We start from the raw sequence: 19,814 nt of genomic DNA on the forward strand, positions 1-19,814 counted from the left end.
TCCCAGCTGGAGAAGCTCCCAGGTGCTGCGAGGATTCCTGAGGCTGTCGCAGCGTGGGTTGGGATGTGCACCCCGTAGCGCAGGTTGGGGTGACCAGGCTGTGGTGTGGGTGCTGGAGGTGCTGGAGCAGCCGTGGTGACCTGGAGGGGCTGCCCCGAGGCTCCCCGGCTCGCTGGGGCTCCTTGGCTCACACATCTTCAGCCCCAGCACTCTCCTGACGCTGCCTCTTGCTGCTTGTAATGGGACTGATGGATGCGATCGGCTTTGCTCTCCCCACCTGCAGGAGAGCTTGGAGGTGTTTTCAGTCTACGTCTGGGTGAAATTCCATCCCGGTTGGGTCCAAAGTTCACTCCCATGCCACCAGGTTTGGAGTGCCACACGAGACCCCCGGGGACCCTGGGACTGTGACCAGCTGCTTGCACAGGACCCGCGCTGCTATCGTCAGAGAAGGGCCAGTCCCGGGCCTTCCCCAGCACCTCCCCTTTCCAGCAGCTCCAGTTCACTACCAGTTCATCAGAGCTGTCGCTTCAAGCGCTTCTTGGCCTGGGAGGCTCCTGCGTTGGGCCAGGTAAGACCAGCTCGCCCTGCCTGGCTGCCCGCGGCGTGCTGCGGACTGAAGCAGGGTCCCCATTTGTGTGGGTCCTGTCACTTTTTCCTTCCTGCCCTTGAGCATCTCTCCAATGAAGCCCACGAGGACCAGGTGCTGTGCTGCAGCTCTGCTCCATGCCAGGCTCCTGGCCCTGGCTGCCCCGAGTTCCCTCTGCGCCCAGTTCCTGGTGAACTGGAAGTGTTGTTTGCCAGGGGCTCTGTCTCTTGTTAAGCCAGCTTACTTTATATATATAAATATTTAATATTATATATTATGTATATGGTTTAAGCAAGGCCCATGCTGCCAGCAGGGACAGGAGGAACAGCCTCGGCAGTGACCACAGGGAGAGCAGCCCCACGTCGTGGGCGGTGGCTCCACGCAGCACCTGTGACAGCTCCCAGCAGCACCGACAGCATGGAAAAAATGTCAGGAAAGACTGAGGCTGGGCAATGCACTGACTGAAAAGCTTGTGTCGTTTGTCATTTGCATGTTGTGTGTGGTGCCAAGTGCTTGGCGCAAGACCCCAAAGCCAAAAGTCAGGTCCTTGCCTTCGCTGCGAGGCCGTGTCTCGATCACTGTATTTGGATGGGGGATGCAGGCTGGCACGTTGCTGCTTTTGATGAACTGTTTGAACACAAGCGTGGAGCGGTGGCACCGAGCACGCAGCAGTCGTGCGGGGAAGGCTTTGGGATCGCTCATCCTGCTCCTGGCTAGTGCATGGGCTGCTCCGAGAAGTGCTGCTGTGGGATGCTGTTGTGCAAGAGGGCAGGAAGGAAAGAAGTCAAATCCCACAAAGGTGCTGCAAGAGAAAGAGCGAAGGAGCTCTGGCGACCTCCTCCAGTCACTCTTGCAAAAGCCAAGTAGGGAGGAGTCATTTTCTTCAGCTGCCAAGTTCCAAAACAGTGAGCTAATACTTAAAGCCCTAACAGTAAGTCATGTCCGTTTGCACAATGCAGATCGCTCTACAGAAGCGGAAATGTGGACTGCACAAATATGTACAGCATTGAGAGGTGTGAAGCGCAGGCTAATTTTTCCAAGGGCTCAGCCCACAGCTGCCGTTAGCTCTCAAGGGCTTGCGCAGGTTCAATGTTTTGGAAAGAAGTTTTTATAAACAAACGTAATCCTAGCAATAAAAACCCAAACGTTGTCTTTGTGGGGCGGGGGGTCTGAGGTTTGTATTTCCTTTATTACTGAAAGCCAGTTCTGGAAATCACAGTGCTTACTGACACAAACCTCAACTCCAGCGTGAAGGTTTGCGGCTCGAAACGTTGTTTGGGGAGGGAGATGCGGAGAGCGGAGCAGAGCAGAGCGCCCCGGGGAGAGGCAGCAGCTGGCTCTGCAAAACCCGTCCCAGCCCAGTATGGGCACTGCAGGTCTCGTGGTGGTGGTCACTGCGGCTCCCCGGGGTCTCCCGTGTCCCCCTCATTCCTCTAGCCTGGGGCTGGAGCCCCCTGGTCCTGGCTTTGGGCTCTGCACAGCTTCACCCACCCGGCAGCCGCTTCTCCTCCCCTTCCCTGCATGAATCCCTTCAGAGGGGCCCTGCGCTCCCTGCAGCACGCTGCCAGACTCTTTTTTCTGTCACTGCTTTCATACAGTCTGTCTAGGTGGATGAAAACAGAGGTCTATTTTCTGTAAAGATGTTGATACTAAAAGGAATAGCTGGGTCAGTGTGGGCGTTGGGTGAGAACAGACTTACTCATACAGGGCGATATTTTGTTGCTTCGGGTTTGAAAGCAAAATTTTTAGACAGATTTGTTCAAAAAGTGCTGTAAATAAATAGGCTGTAGAGGAGAGAAGAGGGCAGCCATGAGCTGGGGAAATGTATGACAGTGTTTCCTTTCCCATGCAAGGTGTGGATGAAAAAAAGCAGTGTGAAGGAATACAGCTTTTGGGGAGAGACGAGACCGGTTCTGTACGTCATGCTTAGTAAAAATGCTCAAAGGGGATCTAAGATAAAATCGTTGAGCAAAGGCTCTGTTGTGGGGCAGGGAGAGGTGGTGGCCACCACTCCTTGCAAGCCCTTCCAGCTGCGGTGGGAGCAGAGCACAGAAACCCGGTGACATGGGTGCCGTGGGGGTGTCCTGGGCCAGGCTGGGGCAACGGTGGCGGGTTGGGATTCTGGAGAACCCAGTGCCCCCAGTGGGTGGGTGCCCTCATGGCTCCATGTACCCACAATCTGGGTATCTCGGGCTTTCCAGCACCCAAAGGTGCAGGGTTAATCCTCGTACGGGATATATCTGAGCCTTCTGGTATGGGTAGATCCCGTGTTACCTTGCAAGTCAGCTAAGCATTGCCCTGTTGGTGTTTCAGGGTGATATTTCCATTCCCCTCGGCCCTGCTGAGTAGGTGACATTCTGCAGCCCCCACACCGCGAGCCTTGGACCCAGCTCAGAGGCTCCCCTGCACCCCAGGGTGCGAGCAGCCACTGCTGCGGGGTGCAAAGGGGGCACCTGTGCGGAGGAAAGGTTGGCGAGCTTCTCTGCTTTCCCCTGGGCTCTGTCGTACCAGACCTTCCTCCCAAGGGGAGCCTGCGGTTTATCTCAGCAGCAGAGAGCTCCCCTGGGGCAGGAGGATCCTGCAGCATCCTCGCACCGCTGGTGGGGGCCCAGGCCACCAGCGGGGGGACAGATTGGAGCTTTCAACAACGTGTTTTTCTCTTCCCACTTTTCAGCGTGGAAATGCTCTGAAGCCATGAGTGATTTGGGAACAGGAGGAAGTTGTCCGGAGCCAAATTTGTGAAGGTCTTCGTTTGCTCCTCAGTAGCTTCAGCAGGTAAATACCAACACCGCAATCTCCGTACGTCTGTAGTCATGTCAAACAGTGCACCCTGACCTTTGCTTGGCCTTAAAAGAAGACATAGATGGCTAATTTCAACTAGAAGCTAAAGATGAGCCACCAAGATAAAGGGCAACGAGATTAGCAAGAGATACTCTTGCATGCTTACTCTTTATGAAAATACCTCAAACATAACTGGAAACCAGGAGTGGTAGCACAGACGATGGCAGATAAGCGCTGTATCCCACCCCCACCCCTGGAGCAGACTGTCAGCACCTCAGGCTGATAACCACGGGCAGCTCTGAGGTGCTGGTGCCTCGGACATGTGTGCTTGTCCCGGCCCGATGGGGACATCCAGCCAGGCCTCCTGCCACCAAAGCGTGCCTCGGTGTCCCTTCCTTCAGCAGCTCCTTGGCCTTTGCTCTTGCTCCTTCCCAGAGCCAGGACCAGAGCTGGACGTCCTCCCAGGGCCTGCTCCTCTAGTCGTCCTCCTGCTCTCCCCCTGGGCCTGTCTTCAGCTTTGGAGGAGTGGGACAGGCTGCAAAGGGCATCCCTGGGCTCTGAGGGCTGCGTTTTGTAGCTCCAGACACAGAGCATGCATGGGCCTGAGCGCAGTGACAAAACCAGGAGGCAGCTTCATCCCCGAGGCTTCCCACACGTGGAGCTTGCCTCTGAACACGTCTTCTGGGAGGGCTCAGAGCCATTCTCCTGTGTATCTGGCTTATGGCCTAACTCCTCCGTGCCTCCCTCCTTCACGTTACACCCCGTCCTGCCGTGGGGCCTCTGCTCTGGCTTCTGTGAGGCTGGTGCTGGGCTGGCTTCGTCCTGGGCCCAGCCTCCCTCCTGCAGAGTGGCGCCAGCTCCGCATGGCAAACATCCCTTCAAAACCGCAGGTGAAAGAGCTCAGATGTCCACCGGCACCCCTCGCTGCCACAGGCACTGAGGGGATGGGGTTTGGGCCAAGGGTCAGTTCTGCCCCGGAGCTGAAGCTGCGGAATTTCACGTTGTGTTATTTAACCTTTGAGCGTTCTTGTCCATCACGTATGTATGTGCTATGACGTAGCTGCCCAGCACTTCAAGTAAATTCAAGGGACTGTACGTGTGACTTGCTGACTCTGAAGGAATATGTGAAAGATTCACTGCATCATTTTAAATTTTCAGTAGTTGGTAGGAAAATAAACGCTCTCTCCTCACCCCACCTTATTTTTAGCAGCAAACTTCCTGCTGAGGAAAAAAAATATATTTCACACTATTGAGGGGATTGGTTTTGATCAAAAACCTGGCTCTGCTCCAGGTAGATCATCAGTGTTTGCCACTACCTGAGAGATGAATCACAAAGATCTCGTTTCCTTGTCTGCCGATGCCAGAAGTAGTTGCTGCTCTTGCAGGGACAGAAGCGGGGCCCGGAGAGCTTGCAGTACCCAACCTCCCCCTCCGCAGCCACGTGCCGCCCGCCGCCCGCTCGGTGTTGGCCAATGCTGGCCGTCCCCACGAGGACACGCTGTCCCCAGGGCCGCCGGGGTTGTGCGGGACAGGAAGGCATGTTGTGCAAGGGATGCAGACAGAGATCAGAACAGAGCAGGACTAAGCAGTTGTGCATAACAGACTACTTTGTTCGTGCCCCTACTTTTCTTATGACAAGGATTATGAGTTAGAGTAGGTATTTTTCCACGTATGTACTATCAGTACTAGTAAACCTGTTCTCAGTGTAGTAGAAGCTAACCATAGCCTTCTGTTGGCCATGTAGACTTTGCAGTTTGTTATATTTCCAGTCTGTTAGTACCCCAGGTGTGCTAGGCCTTCAAGCAAGGCTTAGATTTTGCCTTGGTGATGGTTCAGAGCTGTTCTGTTTGCTTCCTACCTGCTGGTGGCCTGTGCTGGGGGATGTATGGACCTCTCTGTCCCAGCACCCCACAGCCCCTGCAGCACTGAGCCTGACGGTAACCCCAGGAGGTAAGGGAGGGCTTCAGCCTGCCCCCTGGGAGCATTAGGTCCTGTCTGAAGCTGCACTGCACAAGTCCTGGACCAGCTCCCTTTGCGGTGCCTGCTCCAAAGCCTGGCTGCGATGTCTCTTCTGTGGTTTAACTGGAGGCTGCCCTTGCCCCGGCTGCCTTTCAGACCTCACGGGTCAGACCTCGTTATCAGGAGCTGATGGTAAGCTGCACAATTTAGAAATGCAAAGCTTTTTGTGAAATATCAGATGATGGTAGTATTTTTCTGAGAATTGGGATTGGGGTCATCAGAGGGTTGTCAGGATTTCCTGCTGCGGTGCTTGGAACGACCAATATTGGCACAGCTAGTCGCTTAGTGCTCACGAGCGCCAAACTAGTAAAGGGCCAAGCATTAGTCTTGCTTGACCCTGTGGTTAGACAGAGTCTGCTGAGTGCTTGCTGAAGCTGACTGTAAAATCAGAGACTTTGGGCGAGGATATTTGCAGCACAGGTTAAGGCAATGATGACTGATTGATAATTTAAACTCAGCTGTAAAAGTATCATGCCCAGGAGCATTAAAACAAGCTTTTCACTATGGTAAGGTACCAGCAGTGGGAAGCTGTCAGCAGGTTGTAGAGAGGGTGTGCGGGATGTGCTGATCGCAGGAGTTGGGGTCAGCATTGTAAAAGATTCAGGAAATGACTTTTCAACTCAGGGAAAAAGAAGCTTGGCATTGTTTTCAAGAAATGAACCTTGTAGTCCAGCCTCAAAATACCAAATTGCTTGGAGTGGAGAAGATTTTGTTGCTTCAGGGTGTGATGAAATGGTGGAGAGAAGCTGTCAAGAGGCAAAGGGTAGCACAGCACGGAAAGCAGAGGTGTGAAATGAGAACAGGCTGGTGCAGACCACCGAATTGCCATCCCTAGCAAACCAGGGTTTTGTACCGACTTTGTGGGCTGCGATCTCCATCTCCTCCTCAATCAGAAAGCCCAGGGAAGCGCTCAGACTTGGGCATCCAAAGAGCTGACATGGCTGGGATTAATTTGATGATTTTCCTTCCTTCCTCCGTATCATTGTCTAACCAGGTGAGTCCCTGCATCTGAACTGTGCTCTGACCCTTTCACAAACTAATGGGTTAACAGGTGGAATAGGACAAAAAAATGTCACAGGGTTTGTGCATCTCTCTGTCCTACGTCAGCCTGCTGCTTCACCCTGACGGTGTCCTGTAAACCGCCCGGGGCTCGGTTTTGACACCAAGCACTGAATCCTCCCCAAACCCTCATAATGTATCAGGATAAAGTGATTTAGAGCTGAGAGGAAAGCAAGTGGCTGCTGTTCCTGTTAGGTGGCTGCTTTGCCAGCCTGCCGCTGGTCTCTGTATTGCTGAGGGTAACCAGCCCTTAGTCATTGTGAAACCACCTGCGTGCGGAGGAGACGCGCGCGGAGCGCGCTGGGCGCCGCTGCGGGGCGGGCGCCGGGGGCTCGGCGGGCGTGCAGAGCCCGGCACGCCGCATGGGAAAGGAGCTTCGCTGAAAGCGGGCGCCTTGCTGAGAACTGGCCCCTTCGCTCCCGAAGCTCCCTGCGCAACCCCCATGCACCAGCCACAGGTGCGGTGGGGGGAATCGCTTTGCTTTGCACATCCCATGGCTCCTTTTATCCGGCCGTTTTGCTTGTGATTTGCCGTCTGCTCTGCACGGTTTCTGGGGCAACAGCAGAAGCTGTGCAGGGGCTTCTCCAGCCTGGTGCGTTGTGGCTGATGCCCGTATCCACCGACTGTGTGTGCCCCTTGGGCATGAGAGCCTGAGACGGGAGCACAGGTGGCAGCGGTGGGGCTGCTCCTTTCTGCTTCCCCATGTTTATAGTAGCACTGCACATGGAAAAGGACATGGGTGGCTCTTCAAGCTTTATTACACTGGAGTGTTGCTGGTAAACAGTAATTACGGAGAAACGAAATGGAAATGGCCAGGTGCAGTGCTTTACCAATGACTGACATGCTTGTTTTTTGATAGGGGTGTTTCATGGGGTGTTAATACACGTTTTTTTTTTTTTTTTTTTTAGTTTTTGCCTTGCTGTAGAGGAATAGAGGAGTTTGTGATAGGAACCCACAGCGCTCAGAAAAGGGCTAGGACAGTCTGCTGCACGGTGTTAGAGGAGAAACCCTGCTGTTGGGGCAGCTGGCGAAATCTTTCCTCCCAAAATATTTGCCCTCAAATCTCAAAGTCTACAGAAAACGGATGCCTTGGGCTTTTGCAGGGGACGAGGTGACGCTTGAGCTGTTTGAATTCCTAAGTGAGGAGCGAGGCTTGTGCCTACAGAGCCTGGAGCTGTGCGGGGTGCCCGGCGTGCAGGGCCCTGTCCCCAGGCAGGCGTCTGCCCGCACATGCCGGAGCAAGCGTCGCCGGTCCTTGGGAGCAGGAGCATCCGCTCGTATGCCACCCCTGCAAGAGCCCTGCTCGTCACCCCACTGAGACCGAGAGTGAAAAGGCAGTTTGTAATCCCGAGAGCGGGCAGGGCCGCTGTGGGGACAGCCCCGTGCTGCCTCCTGGCCCCGTGCGTCAGACCCCATGCCGCAGGGTGCAGCACCACCGCCCGTACAAGCCTCTCGCTATGAGACAGCCGGAGCCGCTGCTCCTCCATCTTACGGGTAACGCCGGAGCACAAATGAATAGGCGTTGAGCTTAGATTTCACTCGTCGAAATACTGAAAGTGGAGCCCCACAGAGCGGGGTGGGATTGGCGCCTGCGCGTAGGTTTTGCCCTGTCTCAAAAAAGGATGCTCGGGTCTCGTGCACGTGCACCGGTGACTCCGCAGGATGCTGGCACCCTGGACGAGGACGAGCCCTTCCCAGAAACTAGGCCCTGAGCACTAACAGCGTGGTGCTGTTCTGCTGCTGGCTTTAGTAACCCTGCTGCACTGCGGGTGAGCCAGGCTCTTGCCACCACAGCACAAATAGGAAAGTGCCAGCCCGTGAGCCCCGTGCCCGCTTCCTCCTGCGCCGCTCTGGTGCCGTGTGTGCTGCGCTGGGGCGCGCTGCTCAGCGCTCTCACTGCTCCTGACCTCTTTCATGACAAAAGCCCCATTTTCAGGGTCACGTGGTACTGAAATCTAGGGCGCAGAGAGGCATTAGTGGCCCAACCTGTTAAAAAAGTTAAATAACAAGTGTTAACTGTAACCACAGCAGAAATCAGGAAAGTTCTGAAAGCTTCCGCAATTTAAAAATTGTAAAAAGCAGTGCTTGTTTCTTTTGGTTTTGTCCATTTAGGGCTTCAGCGCCATCATACCACCAAAAGGAAAGTTTCTGAAGAGAAAAAAGAAAAAACAGAAGAAACTACTCCTTCAGGAGGCAGATGCTCTGATGAGTTGCCGCTCGGCACGTTCCTTATTTCAAGTGAAATTTATAGCCATGCATAGCTAATGCTCGGGCACTTTTGAAGTCCTTAGGAGCTTTATCCATGTGTGCGTGTGCTCATGCATGAGTTGCAGTGACGTGACTGAAGTGCTATTGAAACCACTGACTTGTCTGTGCACACCCTGCATGTGTGCTCTGTCTGTTTTCTGTCTGGGCACTGCGTTCTCCCCAGATCTGGACATCTCTCTGATGAAAGCCGTGGAAGGACAGAGTGACTGCCTCCACTGCGGCACCTTGCAGAGAGCGGAGAGCTGCCGGTGCTGGGCCGGCGAGCCTGCTCCCGTGCCCGCTGGCAATGATTCATCTGTTGTGGCTCAGCTGGTTTCACCATGAAAATCCCTGCCTGCGTGATGGCACGGTTGTGCAAGCCTGGACTTCTGCGGCCCCACTGCGCTGTTCCTGTCCCGGTCCCGTGCTACAGTGCGTGCCTTGGGCTCGTGGGGCTGCAGGGAGCAGGCGGCTCCGAGCAGGGGCCGGGCTTCTGCTGAGCAACCACTGGCTGGACTTTTTAAAGAGGAAAATAAAATATTGGGAGCTTGTTTTTGGCTTTACCCCCTGAAAGAAGCCTCACTGGTGCCTCTGGAGGATGGGTCATGGTGGGAGCCAGGCGTGGGTTATCGTGCTGCGTTACGGCAGGCCGGATCAGCCGCAGTGCTCCTGCTGGGTTCACGTTCTGGCCAGATCCTGACCCCTGGCTTGCTTCATGTTTTGGGAGCTGAAGGTCTGGTAAACCTCCCCTGGCTGTAGACCAAATCTCCAGTTCTTTTCCTCCAGGGTTTATATATATATATATATATATATATATATATTTAACCCTAGAAGTGGTTTAACCGTGTGCAACCCGCACCAGACTGAAATCTCTGCGGCCCCATGTTGCCAGCCAGGAGGTGTGGCGCTGGGCCTGGCGAACAGCTCGGGCTCCTTTAGGTGAGCAGTCGGCACGTGGCTGGCTCAGGCTCCCAGGTAGCAGGGCTGCGTGTCAGGAAGCCGCTCAGGCAGCGGGGGTAAGCTATCACGAAGGAGATACCCAGCAAGGAAATCATTTGCTTCTGTGGGATTAAAAAAAAAACAAACAGAAAACCACCATCTCTGAGATCTGTGAGAGTCCTGCGCTGTTACTGTAACACCCAGACTGACACTGAGATTGGCAGGAACTACCTCAGCACTACGTGGTGTGGGATAACGCGCCGCTGCCGCCGGCCTCTGGCGCAGCAGCTTTCGGGGTGCACGAGCGGCATTTTTGCTGAGCCCAGCACAGCCCTACGGGGCTGCTCCCTGCCCCAGTCCCAGGGCTGGGTTTTAAATAGCAGAGATTAAGAAGCAGTGGATGGAACAGGGATGCAGGGAGGGACACGTTCGCAAGGGTTAATTCAGCTGAACAAGGCTGCGGGCAGGGAGATCCATGCTGAAGGCACCTCTGAGCTGTCAGCAGAGCCTGGATTTGCCCTGCTGGGGGACGTCGCTTTCATAGTCTGAGTTTGCTCTTTTTTTGTGCAAAATGGTGTGCAGGGAGCGCTGTCCCGTTTGGGTTTGCAGAGAGGCCGCAGCAGCAGGGCCTCATCCTGAGCTCACCTGTCCCCAGCGCAGTGCCCTGGGCTCGCTGCTCCGCTCGTCTCACGCCAGCTCCGACTGTGCATGGAGCTCACCCTGTGATGCCATCCCTCTGCTGTGGTAAAAGACATTTTTCCCCCCCCCCCCCCAAACACTGATGTTTTTGGAGTGTGTTGGTTGACACTGGGGCCCACGGTGTCTCTGCAGGGTGGCCGCAGCGCCTGATGCGCGCAGCAAACGCCAGGCCAGGACGCAGCCCGGGTGGTGCTGGTCTGAGTCGTGAGCCACGGGGGATGGCTTGGAGCAGTGCCTGGTGTATCTCACTGCAGGCTGCCCTTTGAAAACCTGGGGTTTTCATTTCTTTTTTTTTTTTTTTTTTTTTCCCCTCCAGTTTTTGTTTATTTATTTTTAAGTTCATGTGTCCCAGGAGGGAGGGTAAATTGTGGCCCGAGCTGACCCTGCAGAGGGCTGCCTGAGCTGCCTGAGAGCACGGCCAGAAATGAATCACGGCGATCGCTCCTTCACTGGCCGTTATTGCTCCATGACAGTTGCTGCCTTTGGTTGCCCAGGCAACTTCTGCTGGGTTTTCCAGAACACCCTTCCTAAAACTTCTTGAAGATGAGACATACATTTAGTCATAGTTGTGTTTGCATGCTTTTGTCTACCGGGTCCATGTCATGATGCAAACCTCCCCGCGTTTTGGTGACGAATGGCACAGGCTCGTTCACACGCAGCGTGTATGGGGATCTGGTGCTCGGTGCCCTGCCACTTGTTTCCCTCTCCCTTGAGTCAACCCATGCCCGGGGCTGGGAGCCCTATGGCACCTTTTTGCCCCCCCCCGCTTCCTCACCCAGTTTGGGAGGAGCAGGACTGCACCTCCGCACTGGTGGCCCTCAGCAGCATCCCTTGCAGAGTGCTCAGCTCTCTGTCTCAGCCATCTTCCGTACCAAGCGGCTCCAGTAGCGCCAGGTAACTGGAAACCTTTGTTCTCCATACAGCAAGAGGCATCCCATCTGCTTCCTTCCTGTGGTTACTCTAACCAGAGTGACTGTGCTTTACTGAAAAACTCACCGCCGCCGAGCTGACGCTGCCTTTTCCCCGGGGCAGGGTGCTGAGCACCCATCTCACTCACGAGGGCCCTCGGGCTCCTGCCCCGAGCTGGTGCCTCGGGCACTGGAATAAAAGTTGTGTAAAAGGGGTGAAAATGTATGCGGGACGGGGCAGGGAGCACATGCACCTGGCTTGCCTTGGATGAAGCTTTGAGGCACCGGGCAGCTGTTGCCAAGAATGCAAGGAATCTCCTGGGCAAACACAGCAGTCACACTGACAGACACTGGAGTGAAGTTTAGGCAGAAACTGGCTTTGAAATTGTCCTGTTAAATATTCTTGTTTCTAATGCAGTGAGGAGAGAAACCCCAGCTGCCAGCAAGCACTCAGTGTTCTGGCTGGCAAGCAAAGATGTACAAGCAGTGAAAACAGAAGAGGCCCGAAACTGAAACCGAAAGGCGCCGGGTGGGTGCCCGCCAGCAGCAGCTCCTGGTGTCGGCGAGAGCTGGGCTCTGGAAATGGCTGTGCCTGGGTTTGGTGGCGACGGAGCTGTGCCTTCGTGTGCACACACCTTCCCCTCCTCGGTCAGGTCCTCTGCCGGTGTACGCACGTGGATGTGCGTGGAGATGCGATCCCAAAGCGGAGGAAAAGCAAGCAGGTCTGTCGGTAACTAATGTTGGTCGAGAATGGAGCTGGCATCTCCTGTCTGATCCAGGATCAAGGCCTCATCCTGATGGAGAACAAATGCAAAGTTAAAAGCAGCTCAGTAGGCAGCAGTGCTGTGTGCTGTCAGTCAGGGGAGGGAGGGGCAGGGATGTTAGTCCTGGAGATTAGCAATGACATTTGGCACATAAACTGTTATTTAACTGTAAAAGCTGCTCTGAAAAGGGCAATCGCTGAAATGCTTGTGAGAGGTAGAGGCTGAAGGGACCCACGCTGGGGCCAGCGTTTCTCCAGTGTAACTCAGAGGCTAGGAAATCGCTGGCAGGTAGTTTGTTCTAGGGAGTATTTCTGCCTCCTCGGAGATTTGCATTTAAATGTGAGGCCCACGGGTCGCCTTGCTTCCCTGCCCGTTGATGCATGCATCGCCTGCTTGGTGGTCCTGCCTGCCCGGGGCCGTGTCCCGCTGGGCACGGCATCTGCACACTGCTGCTGGTCTACAGCGCGTTAACAGCTTGGAAGAACAGGAGAGAGGCTTTGTTCATCATGAGGTCTTTATTAGCAAAAATAAAAGGTTTCTTTTCATACAGATCCACGCGGAGCGGTTGATGCAGTAACAGCAGTTTTACACCCAGGCTCTGCTGGTGCGCGCTGCAGTGCCGGGGCTGTGCTCGGCTCCCTGCCACCCTGAAGGCAAAAAGCTCGGTGGAGAAGCAGCAAGGAGCTGGCCTGAGCACCCGTAGGAAGGTGGTGTGGATTTTTGCAGCATCTGCCTCCAGCACTGCCCTCGAGCCAATGGCACCGTGTCGAGCAGCACCGCTGCTGCGGGGCAGGTCCTGCTGCGGTGCTGGGCACGCTGCCCGCAGGAATGCCCTTCTGTCCCCACGTGTCAAAAAGGAGTAAATCGCATATAAATAGACTAGTCAGTGGTAACTTACAAATGACAGGAAAGCAAACAGCAAACTGACAGTGGTTCATCATACTGGTGCCCTGATACTTCTAAATATTAGAAGCAAATGCCTTGGGGTTATTGGATTTCCCTCTGGCTCCGTGTCCTGCAGTGCACGTGGGGCATGCAGGAGACTGGGGGCGAGGCGGGTGAGGACCCCTAAAAGAAGAGGCTCTCGGGGGGCAGTGGAGCCCCACTGCAGCCTCCTTCCCAGCCCCCGTCTGCTGCAGCTCCTTGTGCAGCCAGTTAGAAGCAAAACTGAATATTGCCAGCGCTGTGTGCAGCTTTATGAATTTGAATGCAAATTACCCGAGCCACCTTAAAATGGTGGTTAATTAAATACCCTCTAGCTTCTAAAAAGAAAAAACAAACAGTAGGTAAAACCCAATCAAAGACTGGAAAATACTAAGGTTAATTCTTAAAAGTGCAGAGTGTCTGACCCAGCGGCTCTGGAAGCCAGTTGACAGCAACATTTAAGTCAAGTTCTATTAGAACCAAAAGCTTAATTCCTATCACTACTTTTCTTTAACCTGGACTAATCTATAGGCTGAAGTCAAGAGGTGGGTTTTAACCGAGCTATTGCTGAGGCATGATCACATAGCATTTGCTGGAGTGCAGGACTTTCCTTGTAAAGGAGGAAAAAAAACCCCTGCCCTTGGTTACTTTTATGATTATTTTTCTCAGTGCAAGGCCATGCTATAATTTGGAATATTTCAGTGCCTAATTCCAACTGGAGAACCAGAGCTAGTGACATGGTTATGCATGGAAACATTTGATTGCATAAATAAATAGCTGGCAAGAATAGGAGCAGAGCGCTCACGGGGTGTTTGCAATTAAACTTTGCTCAACTCGGAGCTGGAAGAGCTCTTGACCAAGTGACCATGCTCAGAGCAATTGCACTCAGGATAAACTCAGCTCATTTACCTGCTCAGCGGAAGAATGCTGCTTTGGGTGTTTTGAAGCTATGAATAAAATAGCACTATTATAAACAGTATAAAATATTGAACAATAAATAGTAGTTTACAAGGTCATCATACTTTTCTCAAAATAAAAATGTGTAAACATAAACACTGAGGTATTAGAAATAATAAATATTAAATTCAATCGTTAAAAAAATAACTTTTAAATACAATACTAAACTTTAAGTTGCTGTTGACCTGTAATTCTTGCCCTGAGCCCTAGCATAACTTAGTCCTTCAGCCCAATGTGATTTCTGAAGAAGTAGCAGGACTTTGTGTGACAGCCGCCCCGCGGGCGCTTTCACTTCCTCCTCTTCATCAGCAAGTATTCTTCAATGTAGTTGATGAAAATGTCAAACTCCCCCATCGCCTTGTAGATTCCGTTCTCGTTCATCTGCAGGTGAAAGTCAGTTGGTGATTTTTAATTCACTGATACTGCGCTGCTGCGCTGCAGTTCAAGTGCGTATGCGATGCAGAATCCCTAGAAATGTTCTCTTTCCACCGAAAGCTCCAGTTTCTCTCTCCCCACCCACTCACGGAAACAGCAGCCGCTCCTGTGAGCCTCGCTCGCTGGATTTCTCCGTATTAAGCATTCACATAATCAAAGGCTTCTGCCTGTTCAGCTCCTGACACCTGCCCTGATGTGTGAGGACAGCAGTAAAACCCACAGACCCACCCGCGCAAGGCACCCACCTTTTCAAACGTCTCCTTAATCTGCTTTATGGTTTTGCTCTTCTTCTCGCACGTGAGGAACCTGTGCTGCAGAGGGAAAGAGACCACGGCTTTAACTCAGCAGTTTTCCTTCCTGCTGCGGGTCCCTCGTCACTGCCGCCGCGGGTCTCCACCTTCCCCGTGCGTGCCCGAGCTTTTCCTCCGGGCGCCCGCAGCGGGCACCGGGGCTGCCTTGTGCCATGCGCTGAGATCGGAGCCCGCCGGGACCCCGCTGTCAGCCCCGTGCTCTCCCTCCCTCCGGGCTCGGCGAGGGCAGGGTTGGTCCTGTCTGACTCAGCCTGCGTCTGGGGATGGGGTCACGGCCGAGGGAGTGAGAGGCATCGTCACCGAGACAGAGACGGCAGCCGGGTAAGGGACAGACCCCCAGCCCCCCACCCGCTGTTTCTTCACCCAGGTTTTGTCAGGCTGCAAATAATCGGTGCTTCTGAGCATCTTTGCTGTTGTACTGGTTGTCTAATGGAGAGCACCCTCGTGGGGTCTGTGCTGTGCAGCACCAGACCCTGTCCCCTTCCCAGGCATCCCCACCTGGCTCCTGCCCCTATTTTCCTGCCCTTGGGGACACCCAGCGCCTGCTCCCCGCCTTGCTGCTGGTCTGGGACCAGCGCTGCTCCCCCGAGTGCCCGATTGCGCCCCGTGCCGCGGTGCTGAGCCCACTCACACAGCGCCTCATCATCGCCTTCAGGCTCAGCAGCAGGTTGCCCAGGTCGCCCACGCTCTGCTGGTGGTGCTCGCTGTTCTTGATGGCGCTGGGCAGGACCTCCTCCATGTAGAACCGCATCATCTCCGACACCGACTGGCAGCCGAAGGTCCCCTGGGGCGAGAGGAAGTGGCCGTGTTGGTGGCAGCACGCACCGGTGCCCTTACGGTGGTCAGAGCCCTCGCAGCACGGGGATGGCCGCATGCCAGCCCTGCCACAGCCAGCTGCAGAGCCATCCCTGGGGGACACCAGGGAATGCCCCCAGCTAGGATCGGCTTCCTTTCTTACAAAAAACGGGCTGAAGGATGGAGGGTAGTGGGCTTAGGTGAGAATTATGATTCTTACCTTAAATTCATCCAGCAGTTCGGAGCTGAGCAGCTGGATGCTAAGTTCGTCATCTTTGGATTGCTGTAGGAGAATACAAAAGAAAGATGAGCTTTACCTAGGCAGGCAGTACCGCTTCCCGCTGTGCCGCACCAAAGGATTGTTTTGCTTGTTTGCATTTACGGTCTCGCTGGAGCAAGCACAGAGCACCCTTTGGTTTCTCGCTCAGTAATGCGAAGTACAGGAATCCCTGTTTTTTTTTTTGGTGGGGCCGAGGCAGCAAGCTCACGAAATCTCAAACGTCAGTTTGATTTTTTTCGTTAGCGTGAGCCTTCTGCCTGCGCTTGGAGCCCTGCACGCCCGCTTCAGCTGCAGGCGGTGTTTACATAAGAGCGCTGCCTGCAAACCGCACCAGCCCGCTTCCCAGATAGGTGTCAAAGTTACGGCAGCCGCTTCAAGAGAGGTCTCCGCGCAGCCTGGCTGCTCGCGTGCTCCCGGGGGCAGGATGGTTGCAGCCTGCTGCTGGCGTCCTGAGGGTCCCCACCCAGCGGGGCACCCCAAGGGGGCTTCGCCTCGTGGTGCTGCTGCTGTGCCTTCAGCTCCGGGGGGCTGGGGCAGTGCAGGGGGTGGGCTGACAGCGCCTAAAACATTGCTCTGTGGCGCTCGGAAGCTTTTCTGAGGGGTGAATGTTCACTCCTAACATTAACTGAAAGGTTTACAGCCAGCTAGAAGTCTTAAATCCCACCGGCAGCGTTCATTTGATACAAACGGTGGCATTAGTCTGGGTTTGAATCTGGAGGGTTATCTCGTTTTACTGCTAAATCGTACTGACACTAACTAAAATAGTAACCTGGGTGTGAGCAACCACCCCTGCCAGCACTGTGCAGAGGCAGATGGATGCTCTGAGTGCCTCGTGCTGCTGGCTCTGCGCCCTTCCTCCCTGCAGCCCCCGTCCCTGCGGCGCTGTGACCTTTCCCAGGCACCCGACCAGGCGCTCCTTGCCGTAGGGTGCTCCAGTCCTTTGGTCATGCTTCTGTGGCTCTTTCAAAGAAAAGTCGGTAGCAGAAGATTTCCCTTTTCGTCTAGTATTGGTTTCAGAAGGGCTGGACCTTGTGGCCAGAAGAGTCTAGTGCCTTCCTACTAATTCAGTGAATAATAATGAATAATAATGAATAATTTGCTCTGCAGCGTTCAGGGTGAAGTCTGCCCAGCGAGGTCTGCAGGGTTCATTATGAAATTGCTCGAGTTCATTATAACTAAAACTAGGAAGAAAAACCTTGCATATTGTCTCTCAGCAAGCAACGAAACAACTTTTCTTGCCCACACGCAGCAGCCCATAACACCAGGCACGACCAAATAATTTCTGCCCAGGGGAAGCTGCTGTCCCCTCATCCAAATCACTGAACTCTGAGAAGAATAAAAGAGAAGGACAGGGAGAAGGAGAGACAAAGCGGTGTCATACTTACAAAGTAGTCTTTAATCTCCTCGAACTTTATCCTCAGCTCCTTGAGCTTTGCAGGCAGGAGGTCAGACAAGTGGAGGCAGCCGGGCTCGGCGGGTGAGCACCTGGCAGGCTGGGTGCTGGCAGCCAGGAGCAGCAGCAGCGCCGCGCAGCAGGTTCGCATGCTGTGAAGATGAGTTCCTTTCCTCTTAGTCCAGCTCTCGGTTGAATTTCACTGGAGGGTAAAATGCAGATCTGCAGTCTTCACCTTGATTGAGCCCCTCATTTATACTCTCAAAACATCTCTCAGTTTCCTCTCCCCGCTTCCTGACGAGCAATATTAGGGTTATAAGTCATTCATTAAAAGCAAATGTCACTTGTGTTTCCCGTCAACTTGGTTTCCTGTTCTCTTGACCCCCCTCCCCTCCTCACACCCCATCAAATCTTTTGTGCTTAGACACTGCATTTTTTTTTTCATTGCTTGCTTCTTGTAAATTTAAATGTGGCTAAAGAGGAAAGCTTCAGATACAATGAGAAGAAGAAAAGGTGCTGTGTGAGGTTACTTCTGCATTCTCACAGTCACTTTTTTATTTTTAGAAGAAAGCTCTATTGTTAGGGGAAAAAAATGTTTCTATTTTTAAATCTCCACGTCTAGCCCCCACTTAGGATTACCAGCACCGTGGATAATGCAGTAGTATTGCTTTTAATGAACTTGTTCAAATACATTGTCTCCTCATTTATCACCCTGATGCAAATACATGGCACTCTGAAATCTTTTTTTATTTACTATTCAGTTAATGCTTATGTCTGCTAACATCAACATGAATTTGTACAGGCTCCAGCAGGCTCAGGAACGTGCTCCAGACTCCAGCTGGTGTTTCACCTGGGCACTAACACGATCACTCCTGTGCGTTGGGGATGTGGTGGGGGAGCCCAGCCCGGCTCAGGCTGTGCCGCTGCTCGTGTCCTTTGCAGGGGAGAGGAGCTGGAGCTCAGAGCTTGGTGCTAGGACTCTCTCCTGCCTGCTTCCCCACCAGCAACGAGAGGAACAATCTCTTCTTAAGGTGTTTCTTAGCAGCGGCCTGTGCTTGTGATTTTAATTGGGCTTGTGTCATGGGAGCCGCTGTTTGCACACTGGTAGGTGGTGCCCAAGTGTCCAAGCAGGTCATGAACACTTTTGTTTCTCGTTCTTGAATCCTATTGCATTTCCTAGAAATAGGCAGTAACTTCGTCCAAGCCACCCAGTGCTGGCTCCATGAACTGGATGTGCTCTGCTAACCGAGACTCATTGTCCCAGCTGATAAAACTACCATTTCGGTGCTGAAGATAACTCCTCTGACGTCTGCCTTTTCCGTTTTCCTCTCTTTCACACTCTCTTTCCACAGATTTCTATACACACAGGCCCCTGCTTCCTCGCGATAGAGATTTCTGCAACAAATCTCTTGCTCAAGAAAGAGAAAGTGAAGATAAATTTGGACTTAGAGCGGCCATAGGGGGCCTTTGAAAGCTTTTCTGTTAGTTTGGAGTAGTGCGTCCGTCCCAGCCAACCTCCAGGTTGCTGCTTTGGACCCATCACTTCAACTTTCACCTCCCTCTCTGCACTGAACCTCTTTCCATGTGAGTTTGCAAACATCTGCGAATGAGCTTGTTGCAAAAAAATGCTGGAAAAATGCAAAGTATTGTTTGTTGACATATATTTTGATTTTTTTTAAGATGTTTTTAACTATTTTAGGAGCAAAAGAGAGGAATGTTCTGTGTCAGAGTATGCATGAGTAAGGGCAAAGTGATGAATTACTAATAATTGAAGGCCTTGAGGTAACTTCTCTTACTACAGTACCAGCGTGGGATTTTGTGTTCTGATTTGTTTTCCCTTTGATGTTAATATTGCTGCTTTTCCAAGGGACAAGAGGGAGAATCCTCCCGGTGAATTCTGCTAGTGAATCACTGCAGGGACACCAGAAGTTTTATGTGAATCACAGCATGTGTCATGAAGTCAGTCCCTGCTTTTCTTCCCCGCTCGAATGCATCAGTGCGGTTTCTTCCCTTGACCAGCAACAGAAGCTGTGAGAAAGGAGAAGAAAGAGCAGCAAAAATGAGTAGTTTTGAACATAACCCGTTTCTACCGGTGCTTTCAACCCCGGCTCCCACACTGCGAGATTTTAGTTTGGATTAACTCCAATCTGCCTCAGGTCAATGAGCTGCACGACCAAGACCTGGATGGCTGCACAAATTTTACGGGGCCATCAAAATTTCTGTGCTGGGGTGCAGGGAAGGGGCAGGCTGTGATTCCCCGAGCACCTTGAGCTGGCCCCCATCTGTGCAGGGCACAGCTGGTGCAAAAGCAGTGAATTAAACCTGTGCGGGTTGGTGCAATCTGGGGAACGATGCAGCCTCAGGACCCGCTTTGCAAACCTAGCCCCTGCTCTGGGGGGGTTGCTCTCAGCTCTCAGGTCTTAGTGCTTGGTTGAGGTGCTGGCACTGATGGCGAGCATCAGCTCACAGAGGGCACAGAGATCCAGGGAGCTCCAGCCCCGGTGCTGGCCAAGGGGCTCCTGGGCTGGGGTCATCTCCACGGCAGCTGCCTGCCTTCTTTCTGCCCAGGAGCTGAGTTCTTGTTTCCAAACCTTTCTTATTTTGAGCAACCGGTGGCTCTCCATGAAGTCATTTCAGCTCGACACCCCGACAATTCAGAGCAGTTCTCACTCTTGTGCAATTCCCTCCTCCCTGTTTTGGAACCTGTGTTGTTTTTT

General features: G+C 53.3%; 1 protein-coding gene across 2 annotated transcripts; it reads right to left on the reverse strand.

Annotated features, from left to right (window-relative positions):
- Positions 1 to 10,095: 10,095 nt before the first annotated feature.
- IL10 (interleukin 10) lies at positions 10,096 to 17,836 on the reverse strand. 2 transcript variants are annotated; one of them, XM_048071022.2, is made up of 5 exons: positions 17,090 to 17,836; positions 15,645 to 15,707; positions 15,261 to 15,413; positions 14,564 to 14,629; positions 10,096 to 12,032 (listed from the first exon to the last, which is right to left on the reverse strand). In XM_048071022.2, the coding sequence occupies exons 1-5, from the start codon at positions 17,246 to 17,248 to the stop codon at positions 11,973 to 11,975; spliced, it is 501 nt and encodes a 166-aa protein (XP_047926979.1). In that variant the 5' UTR covers positions 17,249 to 17,836; the 3' UTR covers positions 10,096 to 11,972. The 2 variants fall into 2 exon arrangements, with proteins under 2 accessions (XP_047926979.1, XP_047926978.1); XM_048071021.2 differs by lacking the exon at positions 10,096 to 12,032 and adding an exon at positions 14,025 to 14,264.
- Between the last annotated feature and the right edge of the window lie 1,978 nt (positions 17,837 to 19,814).

Source organism: Anser cygnoides, chromosome 25 (assembly GCF_040182565.1).
Source record: "Anser cygnoides isolate HZ-2024a breed goose chromosome 25, Taihu_goose_T2T_genome, whole genome shotgun sequence".
Lineage (NCBI taxonomy): Eukaryota > Metazoa > Chordata > Aves > Anseriformes > Anatidae > Anser > Anser cygnoides.